At 47.3% G+C, this 21,585-nt stretch overlaps 1 protein-coding gene across 1 annotated transcript in view; it reads right to left on the minus strand.

Moving 5' to 3' along the window:
• Positions 1-21,585, minus strand: part of Nup210l (nucleoporin 210 like) — a 97,790-nt gene that overhangs the window by 22,388 nt on the left and 53,817 nt on the right. The window contains exons 18-28 of the mRNA XM_075979207.1: positions 19,968-20,056; positions 19,276-19,380; positions 18,800-18,901; positions 15,955-16,083; positions 14,705-14,832; positions 13,230-13,362; positions 7,532-7,594; positions 6,383-6,562; positions 5,969-6,049; positions 4,382-4,513; positions 1,597-1,755 (exon numbers count right to left, since the gene is read on the minus strand). Of these exons, the coding sequence (XP_075835322.1) occupies positions 1,597-1,755; positions 4,382-4,513; positions 5,969-6,049; positions 6,383-6,562; positions 7,532-7,594; positions 13,230-13,362; positions 14,705-14,832; positions 15,955-16,083; positions 18,800-18,901; positions 19,276-19,380; positions 19,968-20,056 (1,301 nt within the window). The remainder of the gene's footprint in view (positions 1-1,596; positions 1,756-4,381; positions 4,514-5,968; positions 6,050-6,382; positions 6,563-7,531; positions 7,595-13,229; positions 13,363-14,704; positions 14,833-15,954; positions 16,084-18,799; positions 18,902-19,275; positions 19,381-19,967; positions 20,057-21,585) is intronic.

Raw genomic sequence — 21,585 nt, forward strand, 5'->3', positions numbered from 1 at the left:
GGACTACATAGAGAGATCCTGTCTCCAAAAAATATTATTAAAATTGATATTATTATACATTATATATTATTAAAAATAATATATTATTTAAAGTATATTTTCACAGCTCTATTTCTGAAGTACTGGCCATGCGGCAAACCTCACTGGCTACAGTATCTGTGGTAGATTAAAGTCACTAGAGACCCAGTTTCAGCTCTGCTCACTGAACTGAGGTCTGGGAGCAAAGACTCTGATACTAAGTCAGGAGAGGCACCATCCAGTGTTAGGGATATTGTGTTAAGTGTGTGGCTTTTGTTTATGCTGCATTTGTTTAACTGTGAAGCGGTGTTACTGAGCCTAAAACACCTAAGGGTCAAATAAAGGGCTGAACAGCTAATAGTGAGGCAGGAGCAAGGGTAAGGGAAAGGAACAGGAGAAGGAAGAGAGGAGTAGGCGGGACTGGCAGGCAGAGAGGAGAAATCTGGAAGGGGGGATCTGAGGATCTAGGAACAAGAGAGAAGGAGGAAGATCTTCAGGGGCCAGCCGCCCAGCCGCCCAGCCACACAACCATACATAGAGTAAGAGGAAAGAAAAAGTATACAGGAATAGAGAAAGATAAATGTCCTGAGACCAAAGATAGATGGGATAATTTAAATTAAGAAAAGATAGCAAGAAACAAGGCAAGCTAAAGCCGGGTACTCACAACTAAGAATAAGCCTCCATGTGTGATTTATTTGGGAGCTGGGTGGTGGGCCCCCCAAAAGCCAAAGATTAAAAGAACAAAACCACCACACTACAATCCAGCTCCTCTGCTTCCTACTTAAGGGTCCTTTTCTTGTCTCTATACCGAGTCACGGAACCAAGGACAAAATAAAAGGGAAGACTGTCTTTTACTTATTTACCCACTAATTGGACTTTTTTCTACTTTTCCTTCTTAGGGTTGTTTATGCTTACTGTGTGTGTGTACGAGACACATGGACACATGCGTGTGCGAGACACGTGGGCACATGCTTGTGTGTGTGAGACACATGAGCACATGTTTGCGTGTGCGAGACACGTGGACACATGCTTGCGTGTGCGAGACACGTGGACACATGTTTGCGTGTGCGAGACACGTGGGCACATGCTTGTGTGTGTGAGACACGTGGGCACATGCTTGCGTGTGTGAGACACGTGGGCACATGCTTGCGTGTGCGAGACACGTGGGCACATGCTTGCGTGTGCGAGACACGTGGGCACATGCTTGTATGTGCCACTGTATTTGTGTGGTCAGAGGACAACAGGTTTTTTTTAAGTTTAAGAGAGAGGAGAGCTTTCTAAAGTTGGCAGAGCTGCAGTAGTATGTCTCTCCTCCCCGCCATGCCGCTGTATGCGCCAGCCCAGGGCCTGTCGGGGCCCTAGATTAGAGACATGCACCACATCTCTGTCTCTTTCAGGTAGGCTCTAGGAACTAAATTCCAGTCCCCAGGCTTGGCAGCGAGCACTTCACCTTCTGCGCCCCCACCCGGGTTTTCTTCTGCACTGTGTGATAAGGCGGGCGCGCTTAGAGCTGCAGACCGAGATGTTGCCAGCAGCAGCTTCTGGACTGACAGACGCGGGACTTAGGTGGGTGCTCACCAGGATTTGGATCTCGTCAGACAGTTCCAGCACACTCCCCTCAAACTGCCCAAAGGAGTCGCTCTCGCTGCGGACCGTGACCTTGATCGTTGTTCTGCCAGCTGCTTTTGTGTGAACAACCATGGCAAAGTTGTTCTCTGCTGGAAGCTGCAGAGACACCTAGACAGTAAAGGGATACGCTGAAAATAACAGGTTTAACTTTATGTCCATTGGTGTGAAGGTGCCAGGTCCCCTGGAACTTGAGCTACAGACAGTTGTGAGCTGCCAGAGGGGTGCTGGAAACTGAACCTGGGTCCTCTGGAAGAGAAGCCAGTGCTCTTAACCACTGAGCCATCTCTCCAGTCCCTTTTCTGTCTTTTTCGGGCTTTAGTGTGAGCGGTTTGATGGAACGGGCATGAAAACCATTTTCAAAAACTTACAAGTCTTGTTCTTCTTATTAATTTTGAGACAAGGTATCACAGTATAGTCTTGGAAGGTGTGAAATTTGTGTAGACCAAGTAGACTGGAACTCAGAGACCTGCCTGCCTCTGCCTCCCAAAGAGTCCTGGGATCAAAGAGTGCATCATTATGCCCAGCTTAGAGACAGTCTTATTATTATTTTTTTATTATTTATTTTTATTTCTGGGAGGTGGTGGTTCACACCTTTGATCCCAGAACTCTTTTGAAGGCAGAGACAGGTGAATCTCTGTGAGTTCAAGGCCAACCTGGTCTACAGAGGGAGTTCCAGGACATCCAGGACTATTACACAGAGAAACCCTGTGTCAATAACAACAACAGAGAGCTGGAGAAATGGCTCAGAGGTTAAGAGCCCTGGCTGTTTATCCAGAGGTCCTGCATTCAATTCCAGACCACATGATGGCTTACAACCATCTATAACAAAATCTGGTGCCGTCTTCTGGCATGCAGGCATACATACACTATATATATATATATATATAAAATACATAAATTTTTAAAAACAACAGAAATAAACAAAGAAAAATATTAATTTTATAGACATTAATGTTTTGCCTGATGTATGTCTGTACATCATTTGCATGTAGTACCCCCTGAGGCCAGTAGAGGGCCTCGGATCCCCTCTAGCAGGATTTACAGGTAGTTATGAGCAGCCAAGTGGGTGTTGGGAATCAAACCCAGGTCCTCTGGAAGAACAGTGGGTGCTTTTAACTGCTGAGCGAATTCTGCTGGTTAGAGACATAGTCTTAAGTAGTACTGTTCAATTTCTCTGTGTCCATCCAGATCCACCAGAGACCAGAGGCAACCATGGAGGGGCAGTTTGGTTAGCCACCCTTAAAGCAAGGTACTCAACCCAGATCCAGCTGCCAAGCAGTGGGCTATAGCAGCCGGATGACACCCACGGTACCTGACATCCCCACCGAGGGGTTCCAGGCTCAAAATCTGTATCTGTGAATGTGGTTTGTAAATACGCATAAATTGGGCACACACGTGTGGTCACAGGATAACTTACGCAGCTGTTCCTCCCTGTCTACCTTGTGTGCAAACCAGAAGTCCATGCTGGACACCTTCCTCGATGGCTCTGCACCTGACTTTCTGAGACTGAGGCCGGAGGTCATCAGCTGGACTCGGCTAGCTGGCCAGAGGCCCCAACACTGGGACTTTTTACATGGCTTCTGGGATTCCAAAGCAGGGCCTCATGCTGGCACTATGGATGGTATCAAAGTATTAACGTTCTTGAGATGCCACGAAATGCCCTCAGCAAACAAAAAAGACTCTGAAAATGCAGAATCTCCGATGTGAATGTACAAATCTAGAAAAGAGCCAGGTGGAGGTGGCGCACACCTTTAATCCCAGCACTTGAGAGGCAGGCGGATCTCTGTGAGTTTGAGGCCAGTCTGGTCTACAGAGCGAGTTCCAGGACAGTCAGGGCCACACAGAGAAACCCTGCAAACAAAACAAAACAAATCTAGAAAAACTGAGATTTCTGTCATTCCAGACTGAATTATAAATTCCTGGGCAAAAATAAATCCAGGACACAGGACACTTGTGCCACTTTCATTATTTTTTCCTGATTTTTGTCTTTCATTTGAAGTATAAATAAATTACATTTTCCTGCTTCTACTTTTAAATTATAATTTTTTTTTGTTTTTTTAAGACAGAGTTTCACTGTGTAGTCCTGGCTGTCCTGGAACTCGCTCTGTAGATCAGGCTGGTCTCGAACTCACAGAGATCGGCCTGCCTCTGCCTCCTGAGTGCTGGGATTAAAGGCGTGCGCCACCACTGTCCGGCTAAATGATAAACTTTTGCATAAATAAAATTATGTCCACTTGGGAGGCAGAGGCAGGCGGATCTCTGTGAGTTCGAGACCAGCCTGGTCTACAAGAGCTAGTTCCAGGACAGGCTCCAAAACCACAGAGAAACCCTGTCTCGAAAAACCAAAAAAAAAAATTATGTCAATTTAGTCCAAGTAATGGAAGAATGAACAAGTCATGAAAACCTTAGACAACAAGAAGGTTCCTAAGGCAGGCCAGACATGATGGGAGAGAGGCAGGGGGATCACTGCAAGTTTGAGGCCAACCTGGTCTACATAGTAAGTTCCAGGACAGCCAGTACTAAATAATGGAATCCTGTCAAAAACACTTGTGGGGGTTCAGGTGAAGGGCCAGAGAGATGCATTTGCTCCTGCAGGAACCTTGGCTCACAAGTGCCTGTGATGGATCCGATACTTCTTGCCTCAAGGACACCTGCACACATGTATACTCCCTTAACTAATAATTAAACATAAATCTTAAAACTCCCACGGCAATATAAACAGATAAGTCCATACCTCTGAATGCCTGGGTATCAGATCCAGCACATCGCGCTTACTCATGGACCAATGGAAAGTGAGCATGGGGCTGGCATTGCTGAAGGAGAAAGGAGTCTGGGTACTAGTCACTCCCATGACGTACACTGGCATCTGAAAACCAAGTGTGACATTGTGCTTTATACCCTGCTTACCCAGCATTATCAGAGCAGTGAGCCCAGAACATGGCTCTTATACCAGCCTCAGAGCTGGCCATGGCGGCACACACCCGGAATCTCAGAGCTGGCCATGGCGGCACATACGTGCCCGGAATCTCAGAGCTGGGCATGGCGGCACACACCCGGAATCTCAGAGCTGGGCATGGCGGCACATACGTGCCCGGAATCTCAGAGCTGGGCATGGCGGCACACACCCGGAATCTCAGAGCTGGGCATGGCGGCACATACGTGCCCGGAATCTCAGAGCTGGCCATGGCGGCACACACCCGGAATCTCAGAGCTGGGCATGGCGGCAAACACCCGGAATCTCAGAGCTGGGCATGGCGGCACATACGTGCCCGGAATCTCAGAGCTGGGCATGGCGGCACACACCTGGAATCTCAGAGCTGGGCATGGCGGCAAACACCTGGAATCTCAGAGCTGGCCATGGCAGCACACACCTGGAATCTCAGAGCTGGCCATGGCGGCAAACACCCAGAATCTCAGAATTTTGGAGGCTGAGGCACAGGATTTTCTTTGGTTTCAGGCAAGCCCAGGCTACATAGCAAGACTCTGTATCAGTAAAACAACATATATAGGAGCTAAGAGCCATTAAGAGCACTGGGTTCTCTTCAAAAGGACCCAGGTTCCATTCCCAGCACCCACATGGTTGCTCACAACTGTCTATAACTCCAGGTTCAGGGGATCCAATGCCTTCTTCTGGCCTCCATGGGCATCAGGCATGCATGTGCTATTCAGACACGCATGCAGGAAAACATCCATATGTTGGGGACTGCAGACCCCTGACCCCTTGACTTTCTCTGCCTGCCTCAGACCCTGTGCCTGCTGGAGTGAACTGAGCAAAACAACTTTTTTTCCTGTGCCTGCAGCTGCTCTGAGCATGAGACCCTCATGAGTTCCTGATGGCAGGGGAGTGAATTCTGGTGGGTTTTACAGCTGGAAATCCCAAGAACTGGGGCGTGGTTATCAGTTAAGAATCCCTATATAAGCTTCCCTGGAGTACAATAAAGTTGGCATTCTTGTTTTAAGGATGACCCGTGGCCCCAAGTCTGTGTGTGTGTGTGTGTGTGTGTGTGTGTGTGTGTGTGTGTGTGTGTGTGTTTAAGTCTCCAGCCTAGTTCCCGGCTTGCTTACCGCCCCATAGTGCAGGAGCTACACCCATGAGACAGGGTTTCTCTGTGTTGCCCTGGCTGTCCTTGAACTTGCTCTGTAGACCAGGCTGGTCTTGAACTCACAGAGATCTGCCTGCCTCTGCCTCCTGAGTGCTGGGATTAAAGATGTGAGCTACCATGCCTGGCAATAATAAATAAATCCTAGAAAAAAAAAATAAAACCAGATTTGGGGAGGGAGAGAGAAAGGAAGGAGAACCCACATGCTTTGTACAACTTACCTCAGTGGCTGTGACGAGTCGGGTTGCGGCTGCCAGGATCCTCACAGCCCGTAGCTGGACAACTTCAATCTGGACTTCATCCTGCGCAACAAGTGCAGAGCGAGCTTAGCTAAGGGAGTTTCCGCGCTGACAGAGACGCTTACAGCTAGCTCGTTAGACATACTGTTCCTGATGTTCAACGGCAACGAAAAGCCCAACCACATATGTTTGATTTTGTTCTTTAAAAAAGTTCTGAAGGGCTCAGGACCACACATTACAACAATGCCAAGAGCTCTGTGGGTTCTCTGCCAGAGCCCACGTGTTTTCTACACCAGATGAGGGGAGCTGGAAGGACATTCCTGGTCTGCTGGCATCCTCCTCGTCACCTGTGCCCATTACCCCAATAAGAGCAGAGCACAGCATAGCAAGAAATACCTGGGAAAACACGATGACTTTGCCAGTGTCTTCATTCACTGTCTGGATGGTGCCGTGCACAACGGCTGTGCCAACCACTTTCCCCGTGACTTGTCCCCGCCTGGTAACAGCAGCTACCGTCTGGTTGCTGATGGAGAAGTGGATGATAGACTGCGGCTGAGGGCCGCCTTCAGACATTATCTGCAATTCAAACACCAGTGAGAGCCTGCAGTGTGGCAATCACACCTCTTCTCCATCTCCTAGACAGCATACACCACATCAGTTCAAATGTGTGTACAAGAACTGTGTGCTACAAATGGCCCACGGGACTCCCAAGAATACCACGTGTATCGTGGATCAGAGACCTGACTTTCTTCTTCATCAGCCCAGCTGCCCTGGGTGTACAGGAAATGTGTATGCATGGAAAACAGAAACAACAAATCATGTTATGCTTTAAAAGTATCTATATTGGGGTCTGAAGGATGGTTCAGTGGTTAAGAGAACTGGTTGCCCTTCCAGAGGACCAGATTCAATTCCCAGTACCCACATCACAGGTAGCGCTTAAGTCCAGTTCAGGGGACCTGATGCCCTCTTCTGGCATCCTTGAGTATTGCATGTGGTATACATAGAGACAAAACACTCATGCACATAAAATAACTAAATCTCAGCTAAGTGGTGGTGGCGCACGCCTTTAATCCCAGCACTCAGGAGGCAGAGGCAGGTGGATCCCTGTGAGTCTGAGGTCAGCCTGGTCTACAGAGATAGTTTTAGGACAGCCAGGGCTGTCTCAAAAAAAAAAAACAAAAGCAAAAACAAAAACACAAAAAAATCTGAATAAAAATAATCTAAATCATTGATATAGATTGGCATATATTACTGGCATACGCCTGTAATTCTAGGATGTGAACGACTGAGGCTGGAGGGTTGTCAGGAGTTCGAAGCTAGTGTGGGCCTTGTCTCAAAACCCAAGCCAGGCAGTGGTGGCACACACCTTTAATGTAGGCAGAGGCAGGCAGATCTCTGTGAGATCAAGGCCAGCCTGGTCTATAAGAGCTAGTTCCAGGATAGACTCCAAAGCTACAGAAAAACCCTGTCTCAAAAAACCAAAACCAAACCAAAACAAAAACAAAAAAAACACGCAACCCCCCAGAAAAACCCCAAGAGAGTCACCTGCATCATGTTAGTTGTAACCAGCGTCATTTTCTCCGGAACAAGTCTGAATGGAGGAAATACCTAGAGAGGAACAAAAGGCGACAGTAGCCACGGTCAGCTCTGCTGTTGTGGCCATATCCTAAGGAACACTGCTTTCTGTGCACAAACTAGAAACACAGACATGTGCACTGTGGTCTGACTTACATTAGTAAACAACTCAACTCGTTTAAGCAGCTTACTCTGCTTGCCACCAAGACTGACAAGCCTGGCTGATTCCACTGACCTCACATCCTGGCTGTGGCATTAGTACCCTCCACACACGAAATAAATAAAATAAATGTAAAAAACAGTTAAGATTATATTTTAATTTCTTTTTTGAACATAAACTATAGAAAACAAAATATCTCATTCTCGGGCATATGCCACCGAGTGTCAAAAATGTAAAGATAAGGGACCCGAAGAGATGGCTCAGCAGTTAAGAGCACTGGCTGCCCTTCCAGAGGACCCGGGTTCAATTCCCAGCATCTACATGGCAGCTCACAACTGTCTGTAGCTCCAGATGACCAACACTCTTACAAAGACATATCTGCAGGCAAAACACAACAAATGTTCATGAAATAAAAATAAATAAATTAGGCTGGGCAGTGGTGGCGCATGCCTTTAATTCCAGCACTTGGGAAGGCAGAGGCAGGTGGATCTCTCTGAGTTAGAGGCCAGCCTGGTCTACAAGAACTAGTTCCAGGACAGGGTCTAAAGCTACACAGAATAACCCTATCTTAGAAAACAAACAAACAAAAAAATAAACAACCTCCCCCCAGATCCCCAAAAAATAAAAAGAAAAAAAACCCCAAAAAACATTAAAAAAATGTAAAGGTATGTTTGCAAACCAACTTCTTACTCTTTTCCATGCTGGGTATATAGAACCTAGGGTCTTAGAGAGGCTACGCAAGAACTTTACCACTGTTTAGCCAACTTTAGCCCCTATCTTTTGATTATCTATTCATGTTTTGTTGTTGTTGTTGCTGCTGGTTTTTTTTTTTTGGCTTTTTTTTGTCTTTTTGTTTTCTTTTCCTTTTTGAGACAGGGTTTCTCTGTGTAGCCCAGGCTGTCCTGGAACTCCCTCTGGGACTAAAGGTGTCCCACCACTGTCTGACTTCTCGTTTTTCGCAGATGATGTCACAGTGCAGTTCTGGTTGGCCAGCATATGCAGACAGGCTGGCTTTGAAGCTGCAGCTCCTCCTACTCTTGCCCCATGCTTGTGCTGTAATCATTTTACTGACCCAGCCTTCTTCTCAGCCCTGAGAAATCACTTTTAATATAAGACTAAGATGAGGGGGCTGGAGAGATGGCTCAGTGGTTAAGAGCACTGACTGCTCTTCCAGAGGTCCTGAGTTCAATTCCCAGCAACCACATGGTGGCTCACAATCATCTGTAATGAGGTCTGGTGCCCTATTCTCACCTCAGGCATACACACAGATAGAATACTGTATCCATAATAAATAAATTTAAAATAAAACAGACTAAGATGAAGAGCCTGGATAGGGATGGGCTGTAGCTCAGATGCTAGAGTGCTTGCCACAACACTAGTATAGAGTCCTGGGCTCAGGCTCCACTTCCACATGGAATGGGACTTGGGTAGCAGATGCCTGTAGTCTCAGCCCCCAGGATAATAAAGCCAGCATGGAGTATACATGAGACACTATATAAAAAACAAACAAGGCAGTATTACTTATTTATGTTAAAATAGACAAAGAGGCCAGGCAAGGTGATGCATGTCTTTAATACCAAGACTTGGAAGGCAGAAGTAGGTAGATATCTCTGGATTCAAGGCCAGTTTAGTCTACATAGTGAGTTCCAGGCCAGTCTGGGCTACAGAGTGAGACCCTGTCATAACAAACAAAATACACATCTGGGAGCAGCTGGAAATGCTGTTACACACTTACACTGTGTACTCAGGAGCTGGGAATGCTGTTACACACTTACACTGTGTACTCAGGAGCTGGGAATGCTGTTACACACTTACACTGTGTACTCAGGAGCTGGGAATGCTGTTACACACTTACACTGTGTACTCAGGAGCTGGGAATGCTGTTACACACTTACACCGTGTACTCAGGGGAGCTGGGACTGCTGTTACACACTTACACTGTGTACTCAGGAGCTGGGAATGCTGTTACACACTTACACTGTGTACTCAGGAGGAGCTGGGAATGCTGTTACACACTTACACTGTGTACTCAGGAGGAGCTGGGAATGCTGTTACACACTTACACTGTGTACTCAGGAGGAGCTGGGAATGCTGTTACACACTTACACTGTGTACTCAGGGGAGCTGGGAATGCTGTTACACACTTACACTGTGTACTCAGGAGCTGGGAATGCTGTTACACACTTACACTGTGTACTCAGGAGCTGGGAATGCTGTTACACACTTACACTGTGTACTCAGGAGCTGGGAATGCTGTTACACACTTACACTGTGTACTCAGGAGCTGGGAATGCTGTTACACACTTACACTGTGTACTCAGGAGGAGCTGGGAATGCTGTTACACACTTACACTGTGTACTCAGGAGGAGCTGGGAATGCTGTTACACACTTACACTGTGTACTCAGGGGAGCTGGGAATGCTATTACACACTTACACTGTGTACTCAGGAGCTGGGAATGCTGTTACACACTTACACTGTGTACTCAGGAGCTGGGAATGCTGTTACACACTTACACTGTGTACTCAGGGGAGCTGGGAATGCTGTTACACACTTACACTGTGTACTCAGGAGCTGGGAATGCTGTTACACACTTACACTGTGTACTCAGGGGAGCTGGGAATGCTGTTACACACTTACACTGTGTACTCAGGAGCTGGGAATGCTGTTACACACTTACACTGTGTACTCAGGAGCTGGGAATGCTGTTACACACTTACACTGTGTACTCAGGAGCTGGGAATGCTGTTACACACTTACACTGTGTACTCAGGAGCTGGGAATGCTGTTACACACTTACACTGTGTACTCAGGAGGAGCTGGGAATGCTGTTACACACTTACACTGTGTACTCAGGAGCTGGGAATGCTGTTACACACTTATACTGTGTACTCAGGAGCTGGGAATGCTGTTACACACTTACACTGTGTACTCAGGAGCTGGGAATGCTGTTACACACTTACACTGTGTACTCAGGAGCTGGGAATGCTGTTACACACTTACACTGTGTACTCAGGAGCTGGGAATGCTGTTACACACTTACACTGTGTACTCAGGAGCTGGGAATGCTGTTACACACTTACACTGTGTACTCAGGAGCTGGGAATGCTGTTACACACTTACACTGTGTACTCAGGAGGAGCTGGGAATGCTGTTACACACTTACACTGTGTACTCAGATGCCCAAGGCAGGAGAATCACTGAGCTTAGGAGTTTGATGCGAGGAGATAGACGGGCGGGAGAAACTGGGGAGATAGGTTAAGAGCACTGGCTACAGTTGTCATCAGAGAGGCTTCCTCTGGCAGTGGATGGGAGCAGATACGGAGACCCACAGCTAAACTCTATGCAGAGAGAGCCCAACCTGGAGATCTCCATTAGGTGCCCTCCTCATGGAGCTTGGGGAACTCTCAGGCAGGGGGAAGAAGAACTGTAGGAGCCAGAGGATAAATGACACCAGGAGAATAAACAGGGCGGGGCTCCTATGTGGGCGGGGCTCCTATATGGGCGGGGCTCCTATGTGGGTCTGCATGAGGTCCTCTGCATGTATGTTCTGGTTGTTTAGCTTGATCTTTTCTGAGACTCCTAACAGTGGGAGTGTGGCGGTGTCTCTAACTCTCCTGCCTACTCTCGAGACCCTTTTCCTCTTACTGGGCTGCCTTGTCCAGCCTTGATATACGAGTCTGTGCCTAGTTTTATTGTATGTTGCTGTCATGTGAAGCTGACATCCCTGGGAGGCCTGCTCTTTTCTGAAGGGAACAGAAAAAGAGTGGATCTGGGTGGGTGGGGCCTGGCAGGTGTGTGTGTGGGGAACTGCAGTCGGGGTGTATTATATAAGAGGAAATAAATTAAGAAAAAAGAGCATTGGCTGTTCCTCTAGAGGACCTGGCTTTGATTCCCAGCTCTCACGTGGTGGCTCACAACTGTGTGTGACTAGTCCCTGAGGATCTGATACCCTCTTGGGCCTACTTTCTCTGCTTTCTACATGGTACACAGACACACAGACATCCAGGCAAAACATTTACACACACAAAATTTTTAAAAAAGGAAAAAAAAGTTGAGAGAAAGTGAATAGAATTAAAAAGGGAAGAAACCCTACTTATTTTTTTTTTTTTTTGATTTTTCGAGACAGGGTTTCTCTGTAGCTTTTGGTTCCTGTCCTGGAACTAGCTCTTGTAGACCAGGCTGGCCTCGAACTCCCAGAGATCCGCCTGCCTCTGCCTCCCGAGTGCTGGGATTAAAGGCGTGCGCCACTACCGCCCGGCAACCCTACTTATTTTAATTTTGATTGATTTATTTATTTTTGAACTTTTGAGACAGTGTTTCTCTGTGTAACAGTACTGACTATTGTGGAACTAGCTTTGTAGACCAGGCTGGCCTCGAACTCACAGAGATCCGCCTGCCTCTGCCTCCCAAGTGCTGGGATTAAAGGCGTGCGCCACCACTACCCAGCTACTTTTAAAATTTTTTTTAAAGATTTATTTTATGTATGTGGTACTCTTTCTGTATGTACGCCTGCAGGGTGGAGAGGGCACCACATCTCATTACAGATGGTTGTGTAATGTGGCTTAACCACTGAGCCATCTCTCTAGCCCCAGAAAATATACTTTTGTATGTTTGCTTATTAAAGCAGGGTCTAATTGTGAAGCTTTGGAGGGGCGTGGGTCCTAAACTCTAGATAGACCAGGCTGGTCTCAAACTTGCTACAGTTCTCCTGTCTCTGCCTATTGAGTTCTGATTTTACAAGAAGCACTACCATAAAGAAAAGCTTGATAATGGTAGAGTCCGAGACAGGTTTCTCTGTGAAACAGCTCTAACTGTCCTGGAACTAGCTCTGTAGCCAGGCTGGTCTCAAACTCATAGAGATCCACCTTCCTCTGCCTCCTGAGTGCTGGGATTAAAGGTGTGTGCCACCACTGCCTGGCACAGATTTCTTATTCCATTTTTTGATAAATTATTTTTAGTGATTTTTGAGACAAGGTCTCACTATGATTCTTTTGCTGTCTTGGAACCTGCTATGTAGTCCAGCCTGAAACTCGTGGCGAACCACCTGCTTCTGCCTCCCCAGGGCTAGGACTAAAGGTGTGTGCTACCACACCGGGGTTATTAATTTATTTTTATTAGTGTGTGTGCATGTCATGTGTGTGAAAGCCAGGGGACAGCTTTCAGGCGTCAGATTCTGCTTCCATCATGTGTTCATGGATCGAGCTCACGGGACAATGGTGCTTTGCTAGCAAGCACTGTACCAGCTAAGCAGTCTCACCCGCCCATGAATACATATATGTGTGTGTGTGTGTGTGTGTGTGGTGTGCCCACTTTACCCTGACATTTCTAAATCTTTAACATTTTTTGTGCTTTCTAAATTTTCTACAAGAACTGGATCCCATATATTTATTTAATTCTGGGGGAAAGGAGACAGTTAATTGTAAACAGAAAAATCTCAAGAAAGCCTGCCATGTGTAAACAGAAGGGACGGACGACGCTAAGTGAGGACCTGCACAGACTACTCACCTCGATGTGCCGCGGTGTGGATGTGAACTTTCTTCCCATCCTGTCTGTGGCAGTGGCCACAAGTGTAGTTTGCCCAATGGTGACGGCCCGGAGCACGTAGTTTTCAGAGTACTCATCCTGATCCTCCATTAGCCTGCAAAGGTCAGTGTGGGGGTGAGGAAGACCAGGGGGCTCTGGTAGTGGTTTGGCTTGGTTTATTTTGTTTTCCTTTCCTTTCTTTTTCTTTTCTTTTTTGAGACAGGCTTCGGAGTTCTGTGGCTTTGGAGCCTGTCCTGGAACTTGCTCTGTAGACCAGGCTGACCTCAAACTCACAGAGATCCGCCTGCCTCTGCCTCCTGAGTGCTGGGATTAGAGGCGTGCGCCACCACTGCCCAGCGGTTTATTTTGTTTTCCAAAACAGGGTCTCTCTCTATAGTCCTGGCTGTCCTGGAACTCTACATAGGGCAGACTGGCTTTGAATTCACAGAGATCTTCCTGCCTCTGCTTTTCCAATGCTGGGTTTAAGTCATGCACCACTAAGTCCTACTACGATCTGGTTTTGAGAAAGACCAGTAATTGTTCTTTCTAAGATGCTCAATACATTCTAATTCTGGCTAGAGGGACCTTCCGGAAAATGCATCTCCAAAGTCAAGCCTAACCTTCCGCAATGACGGTGGTGCCAGGGGAGCAAAGCCTTTTTTAAGGCTGACAAGGAGTGAGTGCAATGAAAACGGAGGGGCAGAACTGGGAATACCAAATCTGTAGCACTTTTTCTTCATATTTTAAGACAGAATCTCATATAACCTAGGCTGGCCTTGAACTCCTAATCCTGTCTCCCAAGTGCTGGGATGACAGAAATAAGCTACCGTGCCCAGGAAATCCTTGTATCTCTTCGTTTTCAAAGAATACTAAGAGTGTTCGTTGGCCAACACAGTTTCGAAGGTCTTCCAGGCAGAAGCAGTCCCAAAAGATAACATCCCAAGAGAGTTTCAGGGAAAAAAAAAGACCTATTTTAGTGCTCAAACAAGACAGTTAGGGCTCTTGACTTTTTAAGTTTTAATATTTAATTTTATAATTTTAGTTTATATGAGTTTGTGCCCATGTCTGTGCCCCTTGTGTGTCTGGTGCCCACGGAGGCCAGAAGAGGGCGTTGGAGCCCCTGGAACTGGAGTTATGTATGGTCGAGAGACACCATGTAGGGGCTGGGAATCAAACTCTTAACCACTGAGCCATCTCCCCAGCCCCTACTTTCGTTTTTTTGAGAGAGTCCTATGGAGCATAAGCTGGCCTCGAACCTGTGGTCTTTGTGTCTCAGCCTCTGGAACGCTGGGCTTACAGGTACACACCACAGCACCCAGCTTGAATGAATATAGACACAGACTGTGGGAAAGAGCATGGACTGAGTAAACTACCAAAAGGACAGGAGGGAACCCTTTTGGTAAGGGAAGCTGACCAGGCCACCAGGAGGGAGACTGTCGGTACTGAGCAGAACTTACCTCAGGGTGACAATGGCAGACGCCAGTTGAAGTCTGACATCCATGTTTCTGAAGTACTTGTTCCGAAAAGGGTGTTTGGAAGAGCCAAGAACCCTCACAACCACTAACACGGTTTTGCCGATCTCAACCTAGCAGTTGAAAAAGGTAGCATGTAGCATATGCACTCCACTGAGTAAGGATGGGGACATTTCTGAGGGGACAGACATTTCTGTGCATCCAGATGCTCCTGGTAGGCCTCTGAGCAATGATCTTGAAGCTGTGTGCGATATTTGTAGCCCCCCCATTCATTCCTTTCTTTATATGTTTATTTTTGTGTGCACGCTTGTATATGCCACAGTGTGCCAGGGAGGTCAGTCTTTATATGTTTATTTTTGTGTGCACGCTTGTATATGCCACAGTGTGCCAGGGAGGTCAGAACACGGCTTGCAGGAGTTAGCCCTCTTCTCCCACCACGTGGGTCCTAGGGGAGTCAGGTTCTCAGACTTGGCAGTCTCACCCATGGAGCCATCTACTCGGCTCTCTCCACCCCAGCCTCTCCTCTTCTCCCCTCCCCACTATGTGGCGCAGGCTGGCCTGAAGCTCATGAGGTAGAACAGGTCGGCTTCACACTCACAGAGATCTGCCTCCTGGGTGCTGGGCGGTGGTGGTGCACACCTTTAATCCCAGCACTCGGGAGGCAGAGGCAGGCGGATCTCTGTGAGTTCGAGGCCAGCCTGGTCTACAAGAGCTAGTTCCAGAACAGGAACCAAAAAGCTACGGAGAAACCCTGTCTCGAAAATCCAAAATAAATAAATAAATAAATAAAAAAATTAAGTCAGCCAGGTGATGATGGCACATACTGTTTTTTTAAGATTTATTTATTTATTATGTATACAGTGTTCTGCCTGCATGTATGCTGCTGGCCAGAAGAGGGCGCCAGATCTTATTACAGATGGTTGTGAGCCACCATGTGGTTGCTGGGAATTGAACTCAGGACCTTTGGAAGAGCAGCTGTGCTCTTAACCACTGAGCCATCTCTCTAGTCTGATGGTGCACATTTTTGTTTTGTTTTGTTTTTGGAGACAGGGTTACTCTGTGTAGTCCTGACTGTCCTGGAACTCACTCCTTAGACCAGGCTGACTTGGAACTCACAGAGATTAAAGGCGTTGCATTAGTCTAAGGCCTGCAGGAGCTGAGTGGAGGAGATACTCGTAAATGTGCTGGGGGAGTGAATCAGGCCTGCGCCACTCCTGACACGAAACAACGCTCACCTTGTCGATCAGATCCAGCTCCACCTCCTGTATGTCTGACACCCTGAGCCAGGCAGTTGCTGGACCCAAGAAAGCCAAGCACAGGTCGTACACTTCCAAGGTTAGAAATCCAGGATGGACTGGAACCACCTAGAAGGAAGTAGATGGTGTTTAGTGCGAGGCAGAACCACAGACCTGTATTAGCAGACTCTAACACACACCCCGGGCTCCTTAGTCACCAGCAGGGTGACTTTCATGAAGAAAACACATATGTATGGGCTATGACTGCAGGTGGAGGTGGCGGTGAAAATGGATGACACTTGGCTTCTGTCTTTGTACCAAAGCTACTTACTGTGCATCAGCAGCCGTGGTCACCCTGTGTCTGCTATCAGCAGCCGTGGTCACCCTGTGTCTGCTATCAGCAGCCGTGGTCACCCTGTGTCTGCTATCAGCGGCCGTGGTCACTGTGTGTCTGCTATCAGCAGCCGTGGTCACCCTGTGTCTGCTATCAGCGGCTGTGGTCACTCTGTGTCTGCTATCAGCGGCCGTGGTCACTGTGTGTCTGCTATCAGCAGCCGTGGTCACCCTGTGTCTGCTATCAGCAGCCGTGGTCACCCTGTGTCTGCTATCAGCAGCCGTGGTCACCCTGTGTCTGCTATCAGCAGCCGTGGTCACCCTGTGTCCACTCCCAGTGTCAGCGGCCGTGGTCACCCTGTGTCTGCTATCAGCAGCCGTGGTCACCCTGTGTCCACTCCCAGTGTCAGCGGCTGTGGTCACCCTGTGTCCACTCCCAGTGTCAGCGGCCGTGGTCACCCTGTGTCCACTCCCAGTGTCAGCGGCCGTGGTCACCCTGTGTCCACTCCCAGTGTCAGCGGCCGTGGTCACCCTGTGTCCACTCCCAGTGTCAGCGGCCGTGGTCACCCTGTGTCCACTCCCAGTGTCAGCGGCCGTGGTCACCCTGTGTCCACTCCCAGTGTCAGCGGCCGTGGTCACTGTGTCCACTCCCAGTGTCAGCGGCCGTGGTCACCCTGTGTCCACTCCCAGTGTCAGCAGCCGTGATCACTGTGTCCACTCCCAGTGTCAGCGGCCGTGGTCACCCTGTGTCCACTCCCAGTGTCAGCGGCCGTGGTCACCCTGTGTCCACTCCCAGTGTCAGCGGCCGTGGTCACCCTGTGTCCACTCCCAGTGTCAGTGGCCGTGGTCACCCTGTGTCCACTCCCAGTGTCAGTGGCCGTGATCACTGTGTTCAGAGCACCCAATTCAATTCCCGGCACCCATATCCCACGTGCCACAGCCACTATCTCCAGCTCCGGGAGACCAGACACCTTTCTCTGGCCCTGGTTGCCACTGGCACTCACGTATACACATAATCTAAAAACTAGTAGAATAAAACATGTATTAAAAACAGGTCTGGGTGTGGTGGTACACGCCTTTAATCACAGCACTCAGGAGGCAGGCAGATCTCTGTGAGTTTGAGGCCAGCCTGGTTTACAGAGCAAGTTCTAGGACAGCCAGGACTACCCAGAGAAACTCTGTCTTGAAGAAACAAAAATACAAAAATAAAAAAAAAACAAAAACAAAAACAAATACTGTAGGTAGGCATGGTGGTTCGTGTCTCCACTCCCAGTACCCGTGGGATAGAGGCAGAGATGAGATAAGCCTTGAACTCTAGGAGCAGCCTGGTCTACATACTGAGTACCAGGCTACCCAGGGCAAACAGTGACACTTTGTCTTAAAAACTACCTTAAAAAAAACCCAAAAATAAACCCCCAAAACCGTGTAAACCAAACCCAAGAACACATCAAACTGGAAGTGGTAACCCATGCCTTAATCCCAGCACTAGGAAGGCAGGGACGGGTAGATCTCTGTGAGTTTGAGGCCAACCTGGGGAGTGCCAGGACATCCAGGACTACACAGGTAGACCCTGTCTCAGAAAAACAAAAATCAAAAAAATTAAAAAAACAACAACAAAAAATCCCAACACATCAAAAAGATTGTTGAGCCAGGCAGTGGTGGTTCACAGTTTTAATTCCAGCACCCAGAAGGCAGAGGCAGGTCTCTGAGTTTGAGGCCAGGCTCTTCTACAAAGTGAGTTCCAGGATAGCCAGGATTGTTACACAGAGAAACTCTGTCTCCCAAAATGAAAAACAACAACAACAACAACAAAGATTGTTCCTTGTAATTGAACTGGCTTCATTCCAGAGATGCAGGGCTGTTTCCATGTATACAAGTTAATAAATGTGATACATAATCTACATGGACTCAGGATGGAAATCATATAATTATTTTAGTTCATGCAGAAAACATATTTGACAAAACCCAATATTTCTTCATGATAATAGTTGTGATATGAATTATATTGATAAATTGTCATGTGATGGGTAATCTTCAGAGGCCAGAGGATCCCTGGAACTAGAGTTATAGACAATTGTGAATGTGGGTGTTGGGACTTGAACCCAGGTCCTCTAGAAGAGCTGCCAGTGTTTTTAACCACTGAGCCATCTCTCGCTTTTTTTTTTTCTGGGCGGGGTTCTCCAACCACACAGTAACCCAGAACCTCGGTGTGCTTATTAGGTACAGCACAGTGGGAGGGTTCCTTGGTCTCAGTAGGAGGTGCCACTGAGCCATCTCTCTTGTTGTGGAATATTCATTTAATAATTGTTGCTTTTGTTTATGCTTCATTTGTAAAGATGTATAAAGATATAGATTAGACACACACAGAGACATATACACAGACACTAACACACATACACGCAGACAGACAGACACACACACTAAATAATGTGATAAAAAGTTCAAAACACAAAATCAAAACAAAAAAGCACTTTGAACTGAGACCTTGAGCTTGGAAAGCTCACCAACCCACCTGGATAGAGCTTTCTGCTTCTGCGTAAACGATGGTAACGATATCTTGCTCACTGCTGTTGACTAGGAAGTAGCCAGACCCTTCCACAAGGTGAAATACTTCCTGTAGAAAAATCAGACAAACAATGCTCCTTGCTTTTGGTTTATAGCCCACAGGAGATGACTTTTTTTTTTGAAAATATTTACTTATTATGTATACAATAGTCTGTCTCCATATATGTCTGCAGGCCAGAAGAGGGCACCAGACCTCATTACAGATGGCTGTGAGCCACCATGTGGTTGCTGGGAATTGAACTCAGGACCTTTGGAAGAGCAGGCAATGCTCTTAACCGCTGAGCCATCTCTTCAGCCCCCCCAGGAGATGACTTCTATGTAACAAAAGAACAGTGTGCAGACAGAAGACAACAAGACGGGACCGCCACAGACTGGCTTTCAAGACACTGCAGCTTGTCAGCAGGTAGGCAGGCGTCTCCTCACCTTCACGTCAGGATGGTTGTAGATGGTAGCGTTCTTGGGCCTCACAGTGACATCCTCCACCAGGAGCAGTTCCGCCACTGCAGATCTGGGCGAGTTGGAGATTTCCTAACCAGGGAGTGAGCACAGAGGACAGCAGAAACTGACTCGAGGAGAAAATTCCACCTAGTGGCTTCTAGAGAGGAACTTTACATTTGAGTTCATTCTATTTCTTTCCCTTTTCCTCCCTTTCCTTCTTCCCCTTCTTTCCTTCCTTCTTTATTTTTATTCATTATTATTATTATTATTATTATTATTATTATTAGAGACAGGGTTTTTCTGTGTAGCTCTGGCTGTCCTGGAGTTCACTCTGTAGACCAGGCTGGCCTCGAACTCACAGAGATTAACCTAACCTGTCTCTGCTTCCCAAGAGCTGGGATTAAAGGTGTGCGCCACCACCGCCCAGTCCTTTTTTAATTTTATTAGTTCTTTGAGAATTTCATACAACATATTTTGATCATATCCTCCCCTCCCCCAACTCTTCCTAGACCCCCCTTTCCCTGCCCACTTAACTTTGTAGACTCTCTCTTTTTTTTTTATAAACTGTTGCGTTTTGGGATAGGATCTCATTCCGTAGCTCAGGCTAGCATTGCAGGCATGTGCGGCGGCCATGCCAGGCCCTAATCTAGATCCCCGTAATGAGAATTTTCACTCACCTCCGGGCTTTTCTTTCCTGAATAGCCCACGAAGTTGACTGCAATGAGCACAGTCCCCTTCGTTCGATGGACTTTAAGGGTCTGATGGCCTAAAGCAGGAAAACACTGTAAGAGACAGTAACACCCTCTGCAAAGCGGTCTCCGGAAAACCAAAGTCTGTCTCAGTGTTTTCCAACATTTACTGTGGAGAGAAAAACACTGAAAGGGGGAAGTCAAAAAAAAAAAAAAAAAAGGAGAACACTTTCACATCTGTCCTTCTGAAAAAAAAAAAAAAAGAGAACACTGGGTTTGCATGACTTGGAGCAAAAATTGACCTCTCATGTCCTTTATTAAATGAGAAATTAGGCCAGGCAAAACCTAAAATTCTTTCTTCCTGTAATGGCCTATAATTCCACAAATGGACAGAAAGCAAATGCATGGGGTCATTTTTGTATATAAGTTTTCAATTTATAAATAGCAGTGACAGGGAGTCTTTTGGGGCCTTCTCTTGGCTCCCTTATCTTTATACACATGACAATCAGTCACTAGAAGAATTGAAATGGTGCATCGCTACTGTTTTTAGTTTAATGCGTGTGCGTGTGTGTGTGGTGGTGGGGTCCATGTGTCCGAGGGTATTTGTGGGCTCAGTTACCTTCCAACATGTTGGTCGTGGGGATTGAACTAGGTCATCATCACACACCTTTACCTGCTGAGTCAATCTGCTGTACCTCTTTGTCTGTCTGTCTGTCTGTCTGTCTGTCTGTCTGCTTTGCTCTCTCATTTCTTTTTGAGACAGGTTCTCATTGCATAACCCTGGCTGGCCTCAAACTCGCAGAGATCCACCAGTTTCTCTCTCCTGAGTGCTCGGTTAAAGACCTGTGCCACCACGGCCAACCCTCTTTCCTTTCCTTTCCTTAAACAAAGTCTCACATCCCCCGGCTGGCCCTGACTTGCTATAGCCTAAGCTGTCCCAGGACTTGGGCTGCTCCGGCCTCTGCCTCCTGTCACCGAGATTATAGCATACGCTACCACCTGATGCTCAGAATGTCTACTTCAGACTAGGAGCAGAGAAATTCCGGAAGTTCCCAGTCTCCTGAGAGACAGTTTATAGTTCAGTGATGAGGAACATCTAAAGGAACATGGAGCTTGTGTATAAAGCCAGGGCAGGAGAGACACTGCCATAGTTAACGATCAGAGTTCCTGGGAGAGTGGGGCAGCTGGGTGTTGGAGCGCTTATGTGACATCTGAGGCTAGTGTGTAACACTGAGCTCTGTCTGCAGATCCTTTATGTTCACTTTCTATTTTATTTCAAAGATTTGTTTAGTTTTTCGAGACAGGGTTTCTCTGTGTAACAGCTCTGACTGTTCTGGAAATAATTCACTCTGTAGATCACACTGACCTCCAAACTCACAGAGATCCCCCTGCCTCTGCCTCCTGAGTGCTGGGATTAAAGGTGAGCACCCAGCATGCCTGGCTGTTTCATGGTTTTGTTATTTTTGACTCAGGGTCTTGTGCAGCTGGAGCTTATCTTGAACTTGGAGGCTGGAAGATGGCCAGGAACTCTGACCTCCTGCTTTGGCCTGGGCACTGGGACGGCAGAGCTTATCACATCCTGTTTACGTGGTGCTGGAGATCAAAC

The sequence above is a fragment of the Microtus pennsylvanicus genome, chromosome 7, assembly GCF_037038515.1.
Source record: "Microtus pennsylvanicus isolate mMicPen1 chromosome 7, mMicPen1.hap1, whole genome shotgun sequence".
Classification (NCBI taxonomy): Eukaryota; Metazoa; Chordata; class Mammalia; order Rodentia; family Cricetidae; genus Microtus; species Microtus pennsylvanicus.